Source organism: Scyliorhinus torazame, chromosome 10, assembly GCF_047496885.1.
Source record: "Scyliorhinus torazame isolate Kashiwa2021f chromosome 10, sScyTor2.1, whole genome shotgun sequence".
Lineage (NCBI taxonomy): Eukaryota > Metazoa > Chordata > Chondrichthyes > Carcharhiniformes > Scyliorhinidae > Scyliorhinus > Scyliorhinus torazame.
In genome coordinates this window covers 39,491,279-39,508,717 of record NC_092716.1, presented here as the reverse complement: position 1 = coordinate 39,508,717, position 17,439 = coordinate 39,491,279, and the positions used below count along the sequence as shown (strand labels likewise).

The following is a 17,439-nucleotide window of genomic DNA, read 5'->3' as shown; positions in this document are numbered from 1 at the left end:
AGCTCGATGAGCCGCCAGATGCCCTCTCCCGCGGTACATGTGCTAGCGCACAGGTAGACCGACTCCCAGCTCTCCACAACGACCTCTGTCACCTGGGGGGTCACCCATTTTTTCCACTTCATCAAGGCTCGGAACCTGCCTTACTCCATCGAGGAGGTCAGGTCCGTGACCAGGGACTGCCAGGTCTGCGCGGATTGGAACCCGCACTTCTATCGGCCAGACAGAGCACATCTGGTCACGGCCTCCCACCCCTTTGAGCGCCTCAGCATGGACTTCAAAGGGCCCCTCCCCTCCACTGACCGTAACATGTACTTCCTCAACATCGTTGATGAGTACTCAAGATTCCCCTTCGCCATCCCCTGCTCTGACATGACCTCTACCTCCGTTATCAAGGCCCTGCACAGTCTTTTCACCCTGTTCGGGTTCCCCGCCTGCATCCACAGTGATCGGGGCTCCCCCTTTATGAGCGACGAGTTGCGTCACTTCCTGCTCAGCAAAGGCATCGCCTCCAGCAGGATGACCAGCTATGACCCCGGGGAAACGGACAGGTGGAGAGGGAGAACGTGACAGTCTGGAAGGCTATCCTTCTGGCCCTACCGTCAAAAAGTCTCCCAGTCTCCCGCTGGCAGGAGGCCCTCCCCGATGCGCTCCACTCCATCCGGTTGCTCCTATGTACAGCCACTAACGAGACTCCTCATGAATGTATGTTTGCCTTCCCCAGAAAATCCACCTCCGGGGTCTCGCTTCTGTCCTGGCTGACAGTACCGGGGCCCGTTCTTCTCTGGAAGCATGGAGGAGCCATAAAACCGACCCCCTCATCGAGTAGGTCCTGCTCCTCCATGCAAACCCCCAATAGGCCTTTGTGGCACACCAGGATGGGTGGCAGGACACGGTCTCCCTTCGGGATTTGGCACCTGCAGGTTCCCCGGCGACCATCACCACCACCCCCCACCCTACACTGTCTTCCCCCACCCCTGCCCACCTCCCTCACGAACTGACACCCACAGGCCCACTGGCAACAAGCACCACCACCTCCGTCCATACACCAACCCCTCCGCCGACTCAACATCTGGGTGAAGAAGAAGACGACTGCACGCTCCCGGACGTGCAGGTCTCGACGCCGGCGCCCACACCACAGCCGGTACTGAGGCGATCACGGCGGAAGATCAAGGCCCCCAACAGACTTGATCTTTAAGACCTCTTCATCCCCGGTGGACTCCTTTTTAAAAACAGGGGGTGAATGTGGTAAACCACGTTATTGCATTATATGTATTGTATTGTGCATGCCTGGACTTGTCCAGGCTGGCTCCGCCTGTGGCTCCTCCACTCGGCCTTGTGTATAAAGGTGGCAAGTCTCCGCCTCCGACCCAGTTCGGGTCCAGAGGCAAGAGGCTTGCTGTTTAGTGTATTAAAGCCTCAGTTACATTCATCACTCGTCGTGTGTTATTGATGGTGTATCAGCAGTCTTGAGAATGCAGGCTGAAGTTGCTAAGTTTGCCATATCTGTGCTGATTTGAAAGAAGGGATACAAGTAATAGGCCAACACCCTAATTCAACGACCAGCAGATATTACTTCCCCAATTCTCATGACCCTACCTGCTTATACCAGATGTGTAGGGTTCCTTGCTTGGCTTGTTTCTCTCTGGCATTCAGGTTTATTAGAGCAGTTATGTTTTTGTTCAAACAATAATTTGAAACGTAAAGTGCAGCATAATCACTGGCTTTTGATCCCCGCAACAATGACGTCTCTTTTGTTTTTTTAAAGGCTTTTTTCTTATTAACATGATCCACCAGAAAAGGTTGGGAGCTGCAAATGCTCTAACTTTGGTTCTCAAACCTTTTTTTTTTGCCTATTACACATTACACAAGGAAACAGAAGTAACGATGTACATAGTTATTTTGCATAATGTAACTATACAATATATTCCTCATAGTATATAACATGGGTGTATTTTATTTTGTATAATATTGTTATAAGTAATAATATCAAATTTAATTTAAAATCCGATGATTCTTTCAAAAATGAGATGGAGTTTATAAGAGTAATTCCAACCATATATATACTCCTTTGGTTGGTTTGCTTTTTGAAGTTTCACTGTGTCTCTTGCCAATGCAAGTTGGCCACAAAGATGACCACTGATATGTATCTGTGCTTGCACTGTTCCATGCATGTGCAGAAAGCCAATGACACTGCGGCCCTTAGCACGGCACCGAAGTCCCAGGTTCAATCCCGGCTCTGGGTCACTGTCTGTGTGGGGTTTGCATATTCAACCCGTGTTTGTGTGGGTTTCGCCCCCACAACCTCAATAAGGGGAAGTAGATTTAGGACTGAGCTTAGGAGGAACATCTTCACCCAGAGGGTTGTGAATCTATGGAATTCCTTGCCCAATGAAGCAGTTGAGGCTCTTTCATTAAATGTTTTTAAGATAAAGATAGATAGTTTTTTGAAGAATAAAGGGATTAAGAGTTATGGTGTTCGGGCTGGAAAGTGGAGCTGAGTCCAAAAAAGATCAGCCATGATCTCATTGAATGGCGGAGCAGGCTCGAGGGGCTTGATGGCCTACTCCTGCTCCGAGTTCTTATGTGCAAGGTAGGTGGATTGGCCACACGAAATTTACCCCCTAATTGGAATAAATGAATTGGGTCCTCCAAATTTAAAAAAAGACACTGCGGCCTGTGTGTGGCTTTGATTTGTGCCAATCGTGCGAGAAGCAGGAAGAGGAGCACTCAATTCACTGCATTTCCATATTCTGTAGTATCCCGAAAGGGAATTGCATGAACTTTTAAACCAAGATTAGAATTTAAAAGTTGAACAGTTGCAAGGACAACGCTTCACTGATAAACAGTGAAATCAGAACTGCGGCGCACACAGACATCGGCGAATGGCACACCGTCGCTCGCAATTACGTCACATCGGGACAGCCGCGCAGCGTTGGCAGCGAAAAAAAAAATGCCCTTCACAAGATGGTGGCCCATCGGCCTGCCTATCGCCCCAAAGCAGCACGGGCAGCGGGGCAGGACATTACTCTGGGGCGGCACCATTTTGTATGAGAAATGGCGGCATGTGAGGCGTCAAAGAGTGACTCGGAGGCACACCTCGGGCGAGTAGGTGGCGAGGCTGGAGTTGCCCCGGACCCCGAACGAGTGGTGAACGGTTGGATACTGGAGTTTAACTTGCACTGCGCACTCAAAGCGTTCAGGGCTGGGGCGTACGAGGAATTTTGCGCCATTCTCAACGTGATAACGGGTGAGACGAGAGACGGCGAATTGTAGGAACTGGATTAAAGATTGGAGACGAGCGATTTGTTTACAAATTAGTCCCAAGCATTGGCGGGATGCGCGGGGAAAGGTGGCCAGCATCGAACAGGATACGCAGAGTTAATCCATGCTGATAGAACTCTGCTGCGTTTTCCGACGAGTTCCTTATTGAGTTTTAGAATAAGAGTTGAACAGTTTTTAACTTGCACTGAGTTTTGGGGATAAAGGATGCTTAAGTAAATTACACGATGAGACAGGACATCCAGAAACGGTAACTTTTACAAATAAACATATACCTTTAACCTCCACAGTTGCAGATTCTGGAATGCCGCCTTTGGAATGATTCCTGCACCATTTGATTTTTAAAAATAAATTTAGAGTACCCCAATTCATTTCTTTCCAATTAAGGGGTAATTTAGTGTGGCCAACCCATGCACGTCTTTGGGTTGTGTGGGCAAAACTCACGCAAACACAGGGAGAATGTGCAAATTCCACACTGACAGTGACCCAGAGCTGGGGTGGACCCTGGGACCTCGGCTAGGTGAGGCAGCAATGTTTGTTATCAGTAATAATATAACAATTATCACTACATTTGTTAATTGGCTCAAAATAACAGCAAACAAAAAGATGTAGGGAAGATGGTTGTTTATGTTCAAGCTGAAAGTGATTTAAAATCTAGTGGGAATAGGACCATGAAGAGGCCGTTCGGCCCCTCCAGCATGCTCTGCTATTCAACCAGACCACGGTTGATCTTCAATCTCAGCTATTTTTCCACACTATCCCCATTTCACATGATGTCTTTAGTGCCTAAATCTATAGATCTCTGTTCTGAATAAACTGAATGACTGAACCTCCACAGCCCTCTGAGGCAGAGAATTTCCGAAGATTCACCTCTCTGAAGAAATCTCTCCACGTTGTAGCCTCTTATTTTGAGACTCTGTCCCCTAGTTCTGGACACCCCAGCCAAGGGAAACATAAAATTTACATTTACCGTGAAGCCCTGTAAGAATTTTGAATCTCAATAAGATAATCTTTTGTTCACTTTTTAAAATATTTTATTTCAAACACATACATTCGCAAACAGTAATTCAACTGGCAACAGGTTACAAACAGTTTGAGAAAAAAAATCCCCCTCCTTTTAAAAAAAACTCCTATTCTCCCACCCCACCTCCTATTCCCCCTCCCCCTACCTTTTTGTGATGCAAATTTCTTTAAACAGATAGAAAGAGCTTCCGTCACACACAGAATCCTTCTTCCAAACCAATGAGTGCATATTTAATTTTCGCTAACTTCAAGAACTTGATCAGTTCTCCCAGCCATGCCGAAACCGCTGGTGGCACTGTCAATCTCCAACTCATAGAATATGTTGCCTTGCAATCAGCGAGGTGCAGGCCACCATGTCAGCCCCCTCCCTTCCCAACAGCTCCAGCAACTCTGAAACCTCAAAGATTGCAATCAAAGAGCACGGTGCCAGCTTGACCCCCATTATTTCCGATATTGTGTTAAACACTGCAGCCCAGTAACTCATCAGCTTTGAGCACTCACAGAACATATGCAAATAGTACCCCCTCCCCCCTGAACTTTTTCACTCATCTTCTATCTCTGGGAAAAACCTGCTCATCCAGGCCTTCGTCATGTGAGTCCTGTGCACTACCTTGAACTGGATGAGGCTCATCCTAGCACAGGATGAAGTTGAGTTAATTAGGTACATGGGGGGCAATTCTCCCAAATGGAGCCCAAGTATTCGCGCCAGTGTGAACGCCGTCGTGTTTCACGACGGCAAGAACCGTGCCCGGATACGACCTATACCTGTGCATGCGCGGGAGACTTCTTTAGCGCACCGGCCCCGACTCAACATGGTGTCGGTGTTCAGGAGCCGTCCGCGCAGGGAAGTAGGCCCGGTGGGGGAAGAGGCTGACCCGGGGATCGGTGGGCCCTGATCGTGGGTCAGAGCCCCCCCCCCCCCCCCCCCCCCCCCCCCCCGGACCATTAGCGCAGAGTTCCCGCCGGCAATGACCAGGGGTGAACGGCGCCAGTGGGACTCTGTCGTATCCACTCGGCCTATCTAGGCCAGAGAATCGGCGGCCGGCGCGCGCCAGTGCAAATGGCGCCGATACTTTGCACTTCGGAGAATCGCGCGTCGGGGCGCGGTTGCGGCGATTCTCCGGCCCTGTGCAGGGCTCGGAGAATCGCCCCCATGATCTCATTCCAGAGCCCCCCCCCCCCCCCAGCTCAATTCCCAATCCTGCCGCTTCTTCATTTCTTCCATTGGCACATTATCAGTTCCCAGTATCCACCCAGAAATGTCTCCAATCTGCCCCTCCCCTGGTCATCCCGAGTCAACAACTTCTCCAGAGCGGCCGTTCAGCAGATGAGGAAATGAGGATAGTTTGTTGCAAAGTTCCAGACTTGAATGTATCTAAAGTTGCTCCTAGGCAACTCAAATTTCCCATGTAATTCCTCTAGTTTCACAAACCTTCCTTCAAGAAACAGGTTCTCCACCGTTCTACTCCTTCCCTGCACCACCTACCATACATTGCATCCATCTTTCCCGGCATAAACCAATGATTCCTACATAATGGGGCCAGTGCTGACATGCCTCTTAGTCCAAAGTGGCGGCTCAATTAGTTCCATATTCTGAGCAAAGACGCTATTTTCTGGGATTTCTAGTATATCTGCCCAGAGAGAACGGGAGTGGGGCCGTCAACAAGGAGGCCTTCTCCACCCAAACCCACTCTGATTCCTCTCTCCTCCCCCCGCCCCAATTCTAAAACTTGTCCTGACCCGTCTGAATGGTAAAACTCCCAGATTTGCACACTCTTCTAAACTCTTGAGAAAACATACCTAGTGCTCTCAATCACTGCTCATAGGACAATCGCACCATCCCAGGAAACAACCTTGGTTGAATCCCCTGTGCCCCCCCATGGCAAGTATATCCTTCCTTGGGTAAGGATACCAAAACTGTACATAAGACCCCAAGTGTGGTCTCACCAAAGTTCTCTACAATTGCAACAAGACTTCTTTACTCTTGTGCTCAAATCCTCATACAAGAAAGGCCGACACATGATTTGACCTCTGTAATTCTGTGACATCCTAATTTCTTTCTGCACATGCAAAATAGCTTTCTGTGCCTTATAAGCAAAGAAATCCAGGTCCCTTTGCACATCTACACTTCCCAAACTCTCACCATTTAAATACTCTGCATTTCTGTTTTTCTAAGCAAAGTGGACAACTTGATATTTTTCTACCTTGTATTCCCTTTGCCACGTTCTTCCCGACTCACATTGCCCGACTGAATCTTCTTTACGCCTCTGCATCCTCTTCACAACTCATTTCCACCTAGTTTTGTGTCATCAGTAAAATTGGAGCAAGCCTGACATCATCTGTGGGAAAAATACAGAGCTAATGTTTCGAGTCCGGATGACTTTGTCAAAGTTAGCTCTTGGGAGGGAGGGGGGGGCAGAGGGAGTCGGACTCTCGGGCTGGAGGTGTGGTGAGGTTCACGTCGGGACGGGGCAGTGGGTGATTAGGTTGACGATGGGGTGGAAACCCATGCAGGTGAGGGGGTGGGATGCTTAGTTCGGGGAGTCTCGTACGGGGCTCGGTCTGGGTCCTTAAAATAGCTATGCTGAACTATTGGGGGGACATGTGATATGTGCGCAAGCTGCTGTGTTTTTGCAAACTCTGGCTCTGCTCAGCTTTCAATCTTTTTTTTTATCCTTCTGCACATTTCTTTTTGTCTTGGTCGACATGGTTTGTGTAATATACCAAGAGTTGTTGGTAAGTGTTTCAGCTTTATTGAGTCAAGTAGGCTTTCATTCCAGTTGACTGGTGGAGTACAATTGATTCCGTCTTCAAGGCCTCTGGTTAGGGTGGCCTTCCAAACTCTGGTTCGATGTGGTCCTGTTCCAGATATCGGCCGAGAGGGGTCGTCTCAGCAGGCTGGAAGCGATGAAGGGCGTGTTCCGATCGTTGAAATCCGTAGAAGATCCTGGAAGATGCTTGCCGTTTTAGATCCTTTCACTATCCTTGATGCCGGCTTTCATTGTGTGCCAGTTGAGTGATCGTTTATCCTGATAACTATCTCATTTCTCCAGTTTTGATCCTGGACTTAACTCTCTGATAATCATGATGTTGTCTGTTAATGTGGTTATTTTTTTTGCTTGCGGGAAACTGAATTAATTGGGGGTGATGTCTTGCACCATCAATTATCCAATGTTAATCCGGTTGTATCATGTTGAGCTGGATTTTGTTTGTGGGAGTTGTGCACATTTTCTTTTATCATTTTGTATTCTTGTGGGAAGGGTGAGCATAGTTGGAGCAGGGTGAAGGGTGGCCGATGTAGGTGGTACAGGCAGTTTTGTCCTCGCCTATGCTTGAGGAAGGTCCCCCATAGTCAGACCCAATTTGGCTGCACTTAGTCTTCTCTGGGCCCAGGCAGACTGTGTTTTATCCTGTTGAGGTTTGGAGTTTGTTGAGCTCCCTTTGGGGAGGGGTTGGTCTATTGTCCGGAATATCATCTCTCTCTTTGACTGTTCTTACGCTATCTGAAACTTTGTGGCAAGCCCGGCCTTAATATCCTCTATTTTCTGTGGTGTATCTGGTGGGGTGATCACTCTTGGGAGGCCCCCTATAGATCCTGTGTTTCCCATGGGACCAGATGGGCCCAGCCTTGGGGTGGTGTTGAATGGAGGTTTATGGTAGTCTTAGGGGAGAGTTCCTTCATTTTATTTTTCTTGTGGCGGCGCTGAGCTATGCCAGGCTGGGTGTCGCAGTCATTATCCTGTTTCTTCCTGTGGCGGGGCTAAGCTAGGCCAAATGTCACAGTCATCATCCCAGTGCCCCTTGGGCGATGGCACCACCATGGAGGGTTTCCCCGAGGTGGGCATTCCACGCTTGAGAGGCTTTGAGTTTGAGTAGGCTGAGGGCGGGGACCAGGCGGCGATTCTTTATCCTTGGTTATTTCCTCCAGCGAGTTAGGTGGGCCCATGTTGTGATTGTTTGTCCGGTCTTTGTTTTGTCGTAATATAGTGGATGTGATTGCTCTTCTCTTCATTTTCTTCGAATCAGATGAGGTGTTAAAAGTGTCACCGTTATCCTCTTAGTTTTGATGTCCTCATGGGTTAGTGGTATTGAAAGTTGGACCTTGGTGGCACGGACAAACAGCGACTGATTTTTGTTGGTATTTCGAGCGGTCAAATCCTTTTCTTGGGAAGTGGGGGCGGAGGGTGAAGGCTGGGTGGTACCAACCCTTCCTTCCAGGGGGTGCTGATTTGGGGTCTGCTCTGACGGCCTTCCCAACGTAGTGTGGGTTTCTGACTGGGACCAGGCTAGCTTCTTCTATGTTTTGGGTCTTGATCCCGAGGTTGCTGTCTGCCCTTTGGGGGCAGTGTCGATGTTGACGGTTCGGTGCTCTGTTTTGTCCTGGAGTGGGGTTGTGGGGTCCGTTTCTTCATTCTTGGCTCTTGTTCTTGCTCTCTTCTTCCTTTCTCTGTGGGAAACCATGGATTATTGACATGGGGTTGGTTGTGCCCGGTGCTCTTTTTGAATTTGCCTTTGTCTGCTCAAATGTGAGAATGGAGTAAGGGTCTGGAGGAGAGTGCAAATTATGCTCTAAAAGTTCGCCGATTTCACTTGGTTCTGGGATTCTCGGGTATTACTTTCTTCTTCTGTCATTCTGTTTTGCGCTATAGTTATGATGTGGGCTAAATTGTTGCTTGTATCCTGTTCGTGAGCAGATGCAGATGAGTCTTATCTGTGGGGGAAGCCTCTTGGGGAAGATTTGGTCCCTGAGTCATTCCGTCTTGTTGTTCCTAATGTAATAACTGTTGTTCTCGGCTGTAATTGTTGTACATTGACACCTGCAGCTGACTTTTTGTTTGTACTTTATTTGTGGGAGGAAAAATTGAGAAACTCCAATAAACTGATGTTTAAAAGAAGTGCTTGTATTCCTTCTAACTCAGAGTAACTATGAATGTGAAACTGGCAGAACCATCCGTAGTTATCAGTTTAAATCGCTTTGTTGGATGGTTCCCAATGCAGCGCAATTTTCCAGGCTAAGTTAGTCCTTCTGGACAACTACTGGGTAAACACTTGCCTGGCAACTTCCAAGAAGGGTTCCCACGCAATTTTAGGGTACCCCCCAAATCCGACTGGGGAGCTAGGAAGTTAGAGGCCGTTTTGATTTTTGTCCTGCCATTGAATTGTCATGATTGATCTTGTGCGTCTTTACTGGAAGCATTCCAGAAGTTTGATTTGGTGCCTGTAGAAGACCCATACAGCAAGCCCATACAGCAGAGAAGATACGATCGGTGGTCTGGTACACTTTGATTCAACTTAATGCCATGATGCTTCCAGGAATAAAATCTTCAAATGTGAAACCAGCAGACAGATGAAACCCTAACCTGAATGGTAGTCGCAAAAATCTCTCACTAAAAGCAAGCAATTGAATTTGTGAAATAAAATTCTTTTTTTTTAATGGTAACTGAAGCTAAACAAGGAATTTCCCCATCAGATAAAAACACAACTATCGACTTGGGAGATCTGAGACTTGCATTCTTAAGATCAAATTGACACCTTTAAAATGCTAAATACAGCAAAGTGTGTCTTTTCCACATTTAATATTAGGGAATGTTTTAAATACTGAACAGCCTCCATCCTTCTACCCAGCAAATTTCAAGTAACATTCATGCCACTCAAGTGCCAGACAATGACCATCTCCAACAAAAGAGAATCTAACCGTCTCCCCTTGATGTTTAATGACATTACTTTTGCTGAAACCTCCACCATCAGCATCCTAGGGGGTTAACATTGATCAGAAACATAACTGGACCAGCCATACCAATACTGGGGTAACGAGTAGGTTAGAGGCTGGGAATTCTGTGGTGAGTAATTCGCCTCCTCAATTCCAAAGCCTGTCCACCATTTAAATCAGGAGTGTGATAGTGTTTTATAGCACGGAAGGAGACCCTTCGGCCTATCGGGTCTGCGCTGGCCATCAAGCACCTATCCTAATTCCATCTTGCAGCACTTGGTCTGTAACCTTATATACCGAGGCGTTTCAAGTGCTCATCTTTATTTATTTTTATTTTTAAAAATGATAATCTTTATTGTCACAAGTGGGCTTACATTAACGCTGCAATGAAGTTACTGTGAAAAGCCCCTAGTTGCCACACCGCGGCGCATGCTCGGGTACACAGAGGGAGAATTCAGAATGTCCAAATGACTAACAGCACGTCTTTTGGGACTTGTGGGAGGAAACCGGAGCACCCGGAGGAAAACCACGCAGACACAGGGAGAACGTGCAGACTCCGCACAGACAGTGAACCAAGCCGGGAATCGAACCTGGGACCCTGACGCTGTGAAGCAACAGTGCTAACCACAGTGCTACTGTGCCGCTCTTAAATGCTTGTTTAAATGTTGTGAAGTTTCCTGCCTAAATCACCCTTTCAGACAATAAGTTCCAGATTCCCACCACCCTCTGGATGAGAAAGCTTCTCCTCAAATCCCCTCTAAAATATCCTGCCCCTGGTTATTGACCCCTCTACTAAGGGGAAACATTCCTTCTAGTCTCTCCTATTTGTGTCCCTCATAATTTTGTCCAACTCAGTCAGGTCACCTCAGCCTTCTCTGCTCTAAGGAAACCAACCCTAGCCAAACCAGCCTGTCTTCATAGCTGAAATACTCCAGCACAGGCAACATCCTGGTGAATCTGCTCCACACCATCTCTAGTACAATCACATTGTTCCAATGATATGGTAACCAGAGCTGCACACGGTACTTTAACTGTTGGGGTATTAGTGATAACAACAGAAAGTGCTGGGGGAAAATGCAGCAGCCTCTAAGGCAAGGGAGGCAGAGAACCCCTAATGTTATTTATTAAACCCAAACTCCCTCCCCCAGGTCCCATTAGTCAGTCAGCACCCTCCCTGCCCGCCCTCCATCTTGACACCCTCCCCTCTGGTGACTGGGCGGACCGGCTGCGGCTGCTGCTTCTTCACCTCTATTTTGTTTTTCTTCTTTCTCTGAACATTTCAGCATACAGGACTTGGTGACCGAGTGTGATGAGATACTCCCCATGCTTGGATCAGTACAGCTCCTCAGCACTGAAGAGGCTCAACTCCATCCAGCAACCTGCTTGATTTTTCACCCCATTCAACACCTTAAACATTCACTATTTCCACTACCAGCAGACACAGACAGTAGTACATACTGTTTACAAGATGCACTGCAGCAACTTGCCTTTGACAGGATCACCCAAGCCCATGTCCTTTATCATCAAGAAGGACAAGGGCAGCAGACTCATGCAAACGTCATGACCACCTGCAAGTTCCTCTCCAAGCCACACACCATCCTGAATTGGAACAATATCACTGTTCCTTCACTGTTGTTGAGTCAAAAACATGGAACTCCCCAACAGTACTGTGGGTGTACCTAGACCACATAGACTGCAGTGGTTCAGAATGGCTGCTAACCACTGCCTCTAGGGCATTTAGGGATGGGCAACAAATGCTGGCCTTGCCCACGATGCTTGCAAGGTATTACTAATATATTTTTAAAAACTGACCTGGCTCTACTAATACGTATGTACAAGTGAACATTCTGGCCTTTATTTAACTGAAGTGCATTTTATTTCTCTTTTCCTTTCTATTTATAGCTGTCTTAAGTCGGCCATACGTCGACACAGAGGAGATTGGACAGAAACTTCTAACAATACAATTTCTCTCCAAATTTGGTAAGTTAATGCTATTTATGCAGACAAAATACTCACAATTTGGGCACCGCATGATGATTCTGGAGACTTTGAAGTTATAATCATAGAATTTACAGTGCAGAAGGAGACCATTCGGCCCATTGAGTCTACACCGGCCCTTGGATAGAGCACCCTACTTCAGCCCACATCTTCACCCTATCCCTGTAACCCAGTAACCCCACCTAACCTTTTTTGGACACGAAGGGCAAGTTAGCATTGTCAATCCACCTAACCCGCACATCTTGGGATGGTGAGAGGAAACCTGAGCACCCGGAGGAAACCCATGCAGACAAGGGGAGAACGTGCAGACTCCGACACTGACCCAAGCTGGGAATCGAACCTGGGACCCTGGAGCTGTGAAGCAACAGTGCTAACCACTGTGCAATCGTGCCACCCTAATAGTTTGAAAGTGTCTTTTTTTTTAGTTGTATGTGGTCAGTGTGCATTTAAATGCAAAAACTTTCATTTTCAGAGAGTGATGTCATGCCACTAGAATCTGTTATGGCGATTCTGGACCAGATGAAGGCAGAGTTCTCGCTGTGTGAGGATATTTTCCAAGAGGTCAGAGAAACAGTGGTGAAGCAGGTTCGTTATTGTTTAAATAAATTAAGAACTTAAACTGTTTGAAACATCAAACATTGCAGGAGCAATTATTCTGTTCTGGCCTGCTCCTTTATTTTCTCATTGTTTGGTAGTTTTATGCAACATGAGTCTACACAGGAGAACAACTGCTTGTACCCACCTTTTCTTTTAAAGTCCAAAGTAAAAGAAAGGACCATCAAGGTGGTTTCTTTCATAATTAATGCATCTGTAGCTCAAAATAGAGTTCAAAAGAATCTGACTGGTTTACAAGAATCCCGTTTCTGATCAGCCATCTCAGTTAAGACAAAATCAACTGTGTTAAGTTCTTTTTTTTCAGAATCTGTTAATGAGAGAAACAAACAATCTTTTTCCACAAACCAGTGAAGAGTTTATATTAATTGTGACATGTTATACATGTTAAAATTTAGATGAGAATATAACATCTTAATCACAGAAGAATCACAGAGCGCAAATATATTGTGGATAGGTTATAATACTCTCATGGGAGGACGCAGTCAAAACAAATAAAACTGAGCCCCATTTTTATCTTCTTCAACTTCCATTACCAAAATGAAGGAACTTGCTTTTAAATAGCGCTGTTGCTTCACAGCGCCAGCGTCCCAGGTTCCATTCCCGGCTTGGGTCACTGTGTGGAGTCTGCACGTTCTCCCTGCGTCTGCGTGGGTTTCCTCCGGGTGCTCAGGTTTCCTCCCAAAAGTCCCGAAAGACGTGCTGTTCGGTAATTTGGACATTCTGAACTCTCCCTCTGTGTACCCGAACAGGCGTCAGAATGTGGCAACTAGGGGCTTTTCACAGTAAATTCATTGCAGTGTTAATGTAAGCCTACTTGTGACAATAAAGATTATTATTATTAAAGTTAAAGCATATTCATTGTCAAGTATTATCTTCTAGCTTTGCACCAAAATACACCAATAATCTTGTCAAATTCCCCATTTTATCTTTACAAAAGACTCATTCGGGAAATTACACAGGAAAGCTTAATAGTGAAATTGAAAACGGGCATGGACAATTTTGAAAAACATATACTTTTATTAACATTTTTAACATCATATACATACAAAAATGTACAATATTCAAATCCCCTATTGGTGACAGTGACCAACTTCCTGAAATAGGAAATAAACGCTCCCATCTCAGGTAGAACCTTTCAGCCGACTCTCTCATTACATACTTGATTTTTCCCAAGTGCAAAAACTCCCATCGGGTCACATAATCATGCCATGGCACTGGGCAAGGTCGAAGATTTCCAACCAAATAAAACTCGTCTTTGGGCTGATAGGAAGCAAAGGCAAGAACCATCCGCCTTCGCCCTTGTCTGCAACTCCGGGAAATATGAGATCCACAAAATAGCCACCAAAGAGCATGGTTCCAAATGAACCCCAAGAATTCTCAACATTATGCTGAAGAAGGAGACCCAGCAGCTCACAAGCTTCGTGCAGGACCAGAACATCTGTATGATGTCTTGGGCCCCGATAGCACCGCTTGCACCTTTCCTCTACCTTGGCAATAAAATCCACTCACTTCGTTCTCATGTCAAATGTGCCCTATACACCACCTTGAATTGAATCCGGCTGAGCCTAGCATACAAGGAAGAGTTGTCTATATAGAGCCTTGCTCCAGATCCCTCCCTCAAACACCTGGCATTCTCCCACTTCCTTTTAATCTCGTTCAACAGGACCTGCTCTGTCGACACTGGCCAACCATAGATCTCCCAACACCCTCCTCTACGTCCACCCTGAGAGAACTCTGTCCATCAAGGGCAGGGGCCAAAGGGAAGGAAGCGACCTCCTTGCACACAAGGTTTTGCACCTGGTACTACTGAAACTATACTTCGAGGAAACTTGTACTTCTCCAGCCACTCCTCAAAACTAGTGAACTTATCACCTTCAAACAAGTCACAAAACCGCTCTCAACTCTCCTCCCTCCAAGCCCCAAAGGACGAATCCAAGACCATTGGTATAAAACGATGGTTTCCACAAATTGGGGCCAGCACCGCCATAGCACCCAGTTTAAAGTGCCATCTAAACTGTCCCCATATCTTCAAGGTGGCCGCCACTACCGGGTTAGCAGTCCATTTCATCGGGGAAAAAGGAAGGGGAGCCATGATCAAAGCTGTCAAATTGGTGCCTTTACAGTCATTCATCTCCATCCGCCCCCATATGGACTCCACCGCTCTATACTGCCCCCACACCTTTTCTATGTTCACCGTCCAATAGTAATATAAATGGTTAGGCAATGCTAGGCCCAGTGACTGCCCATCCCTTTGTAAAAAACACCCTACGGACCTGTGGGATCCTATCCGGCAAACAAAAGACAAGATCATCTTATTGACTCCCGCAAAGAAAGATTTCTGAAGGAGAAGTAGAAGGCACTGAAACAGAAATAGAAATCTTGGGAAGTTATTAATTTTGACTGACTGCACCTTCCCCGCCAAAGACAACAGAAGGTTATCCCAACACTTTAGGTCATCTTTCACCGCTTTAACTAGGGTCCTAAAATTTAATTTCCATAGTGAGGCCCAGTCACGGGCCACCCGGACTCCCAGATAACGAAAATTAGACCTGGCCAAGTGAAAAGGCAACTTCCCCAGGTTGGCTCTGGAAAGCATTCGCTTTTGCCCAGGTACACCGAGAAGGAGGCAAACCCCTCTATTAGCTTCATTATCTCCTCTACACATACAGCAACAGGTCGTTCACATGTAATGGCACCCTATGCCCCCCCCCCTCTCCCTGTTCCCCTCCACTTCGTGGATGACCTTAATGCTATGGCCAGGGGCTCAATTGCTGAGGAGATTAGTCAGTAAATTTTTAAATCACGCCTCATTAATGGGGAAATGTCTAACCAGGGTAACGAGTCCCTGAGATTGTTGGCCATGATTTGAATGAAAGTCAAGTTAGTAAATTATTTTTGTACATTCAAATCTCGAGCATATATAACATTTTGATCCTTGCTTTCTAAAGGCAGTGGCTGAATCTATTAAGAAAAACAAATTTCAAGAAGCCTCTAAGATCTTGGAACAATATTTCAACAAGGACACAAAAGATCAGGTTTGTCTGCAGCTGCTTTATCTGGACTGATAAAATCTGATATTTTAGTGCTGGGTAATTTTGTAGTATTCTTACATTCCTTGCAGTTCTCAAATTCTTGCTTAATATTACAATCTTTAAGCAATAATGAAGGCATTCAGTGGGAGGCAATCTTGTAGCTAGAAAAAAGCGATTTAACCATAATCACTGTTGTCTTCTTTAAATTAGAAATGAAATGTTGTTTTTCATTAATCTTTTGTGAAGTAAAATGCAGATGTACATGGTGCACTTTCAGAATGTTACAATGTTTTGAAAATAAATGTGATTGGATTTAATAATTACTACAATTTCTTTCCTGCATCTCGAAATGAGTATATTTAATACAGTTAGAATTATGACAAATACATGTCCTTTATGGAATGCACAGCACGATGGCACAGTGGTTAGCACTGCTGACTCACAGCTGCAGGGACCTGGGTTCAATTCCAGCCTTGGCTGACTGTTGTGTGGTGTGGAGTTTGCACTTTCTCCCCATGTCTACGTGGGTTTCCGCCAGATGCTCCTGTTTCCTCCCAGTCCAAAGATGTGCAAGTTAGGAGGATTGGCCATTTTCCCCTTAGTATCCAAAAGGTTAGGTGGGGTTATTGGGTTACGGGGATAGGGTGGAAGTGTGGGCTTAAGCAAGGTGCTCTTTCCGAGGGCCGGGGCAGACTCGCTGAGCCAAATGGCCTCCTTCTGCACTGTAAATTCTATGATTCTATGAAACCTGTGGAAACATTGTATAATGTTGTTTCTTAATTTTTTTAATGCTATGAGTGGTTAATATTACTTGAGTGGCGGGCAGCACGGTTGCGCAATGGGTTAGCCTTGCTGCCTCACGGCGCTGAGGTCCCAGGTTCGATCCCGGCTCTGCGTCACTGTCCGTGTGGAGTTTGCACATTCTCCCCGTGTTTGCGTGGGTTTCGCCCCCACAACCCAAAGATGTGCAGGGTAGGTGGATTGGCCATGCTAAATTGCCCCTTAATTGGAAAAAATGAATTAGGTACTCAAAATTTATTTTAAACAAATATAATTTGAGTGCGCAACAATCTAAATCAAGGTTTTGTTTTCAACTGTGGTATCTATATGAATAGTTGGTGACCAGATAATGGTTGCTTTTGTCCTCTAGCCATTCCTCTTATTGAGAGGAGTCAGTCTGAGGCTGAACCGAACTGTTGGTCCTTGTTGTTGTATTTGATGCTGAGATGAGCTATCGATCACACCGAGACTGCCTGTTTCCACCTCTAGCATTACCTTATGACCCTGCCTTAGCTGGTCTGCGAAAACATTCACACGTGCCTGGGAATAGCCAAAGCTATACTGAATAATGCACACCTGGCCGGCCTGTCATATATTACCCTCTGTACATTTGTGGCCATTCAAACCTCTGCACCCACGTTCTAACTCACACCACGTCTATTAATCCATCACCCTGTTCTCAGGCTGAGAATTTAAAAGTATACGGTGTTGGTTTAAATATAAGTATAGGTGTAAGGGCGGCACAATAGCACAGTAGTTAGCATGGTTGCTTCACAGCTCCAGGGTCCCAGGTTCGATTTCTGACTTGGGTCACTGTCTGTGCGGAATCTGCACGTTCTCCCCGTGTCTGCGTGGGTTTCCTCCGGGTGCTCCGGTTTCCTTCCACAGTCCAAAGATGTGCTTGTTAGGTGGATTGGTCATGTTAAATTGCTCTTAGTGTCCAAAAAGGTTAGGTGGGGTTACGGGGATACGGTGGAGGTGTGGGCTTAAGTTGGGTGCTCT

General features: G+C 46.3%; 1 protein-coding gene across 2 annotated transcripts in view; it reads left to right on the top strand.

Annotated features, from left to right (window-relative positions):
- The first annotated feature begins 2,979 nt into the window (after positions 1-2,979).
- The window catches only part of terfa (telomeric repeat binding factor a), a 50,764-nt gene continuing 36,304 nt past the window's right edge, over positions 2,980-17,439 (top strand). Inside the window, exons 1-4 of one of the 2 annotated variants that reach the window (XM_072517955.1) lie at positions 2,980-3,247; positions 11,915-11,992; positions 12,483-12,595; positions 15,574-15,660. In XM_072517955.1, the coding sequence (XP_072374056.1) occupies positions 3,055-3,247; positions 11,915-11,992; positions 12,483-12,595; positions 15,574-15,660 (471 nt within the window). In that variant the 5' untranslated portion in view covers positions 2,980-3,054. The remainder of the gene's footprint in view (positions 3,248-11,914; positions 11,993-12,482; positions 12,596-15,573; positions 15,661-17,439) is intronic. The other variant, XM_072517954.1, reaches the window with a different exon arrangement.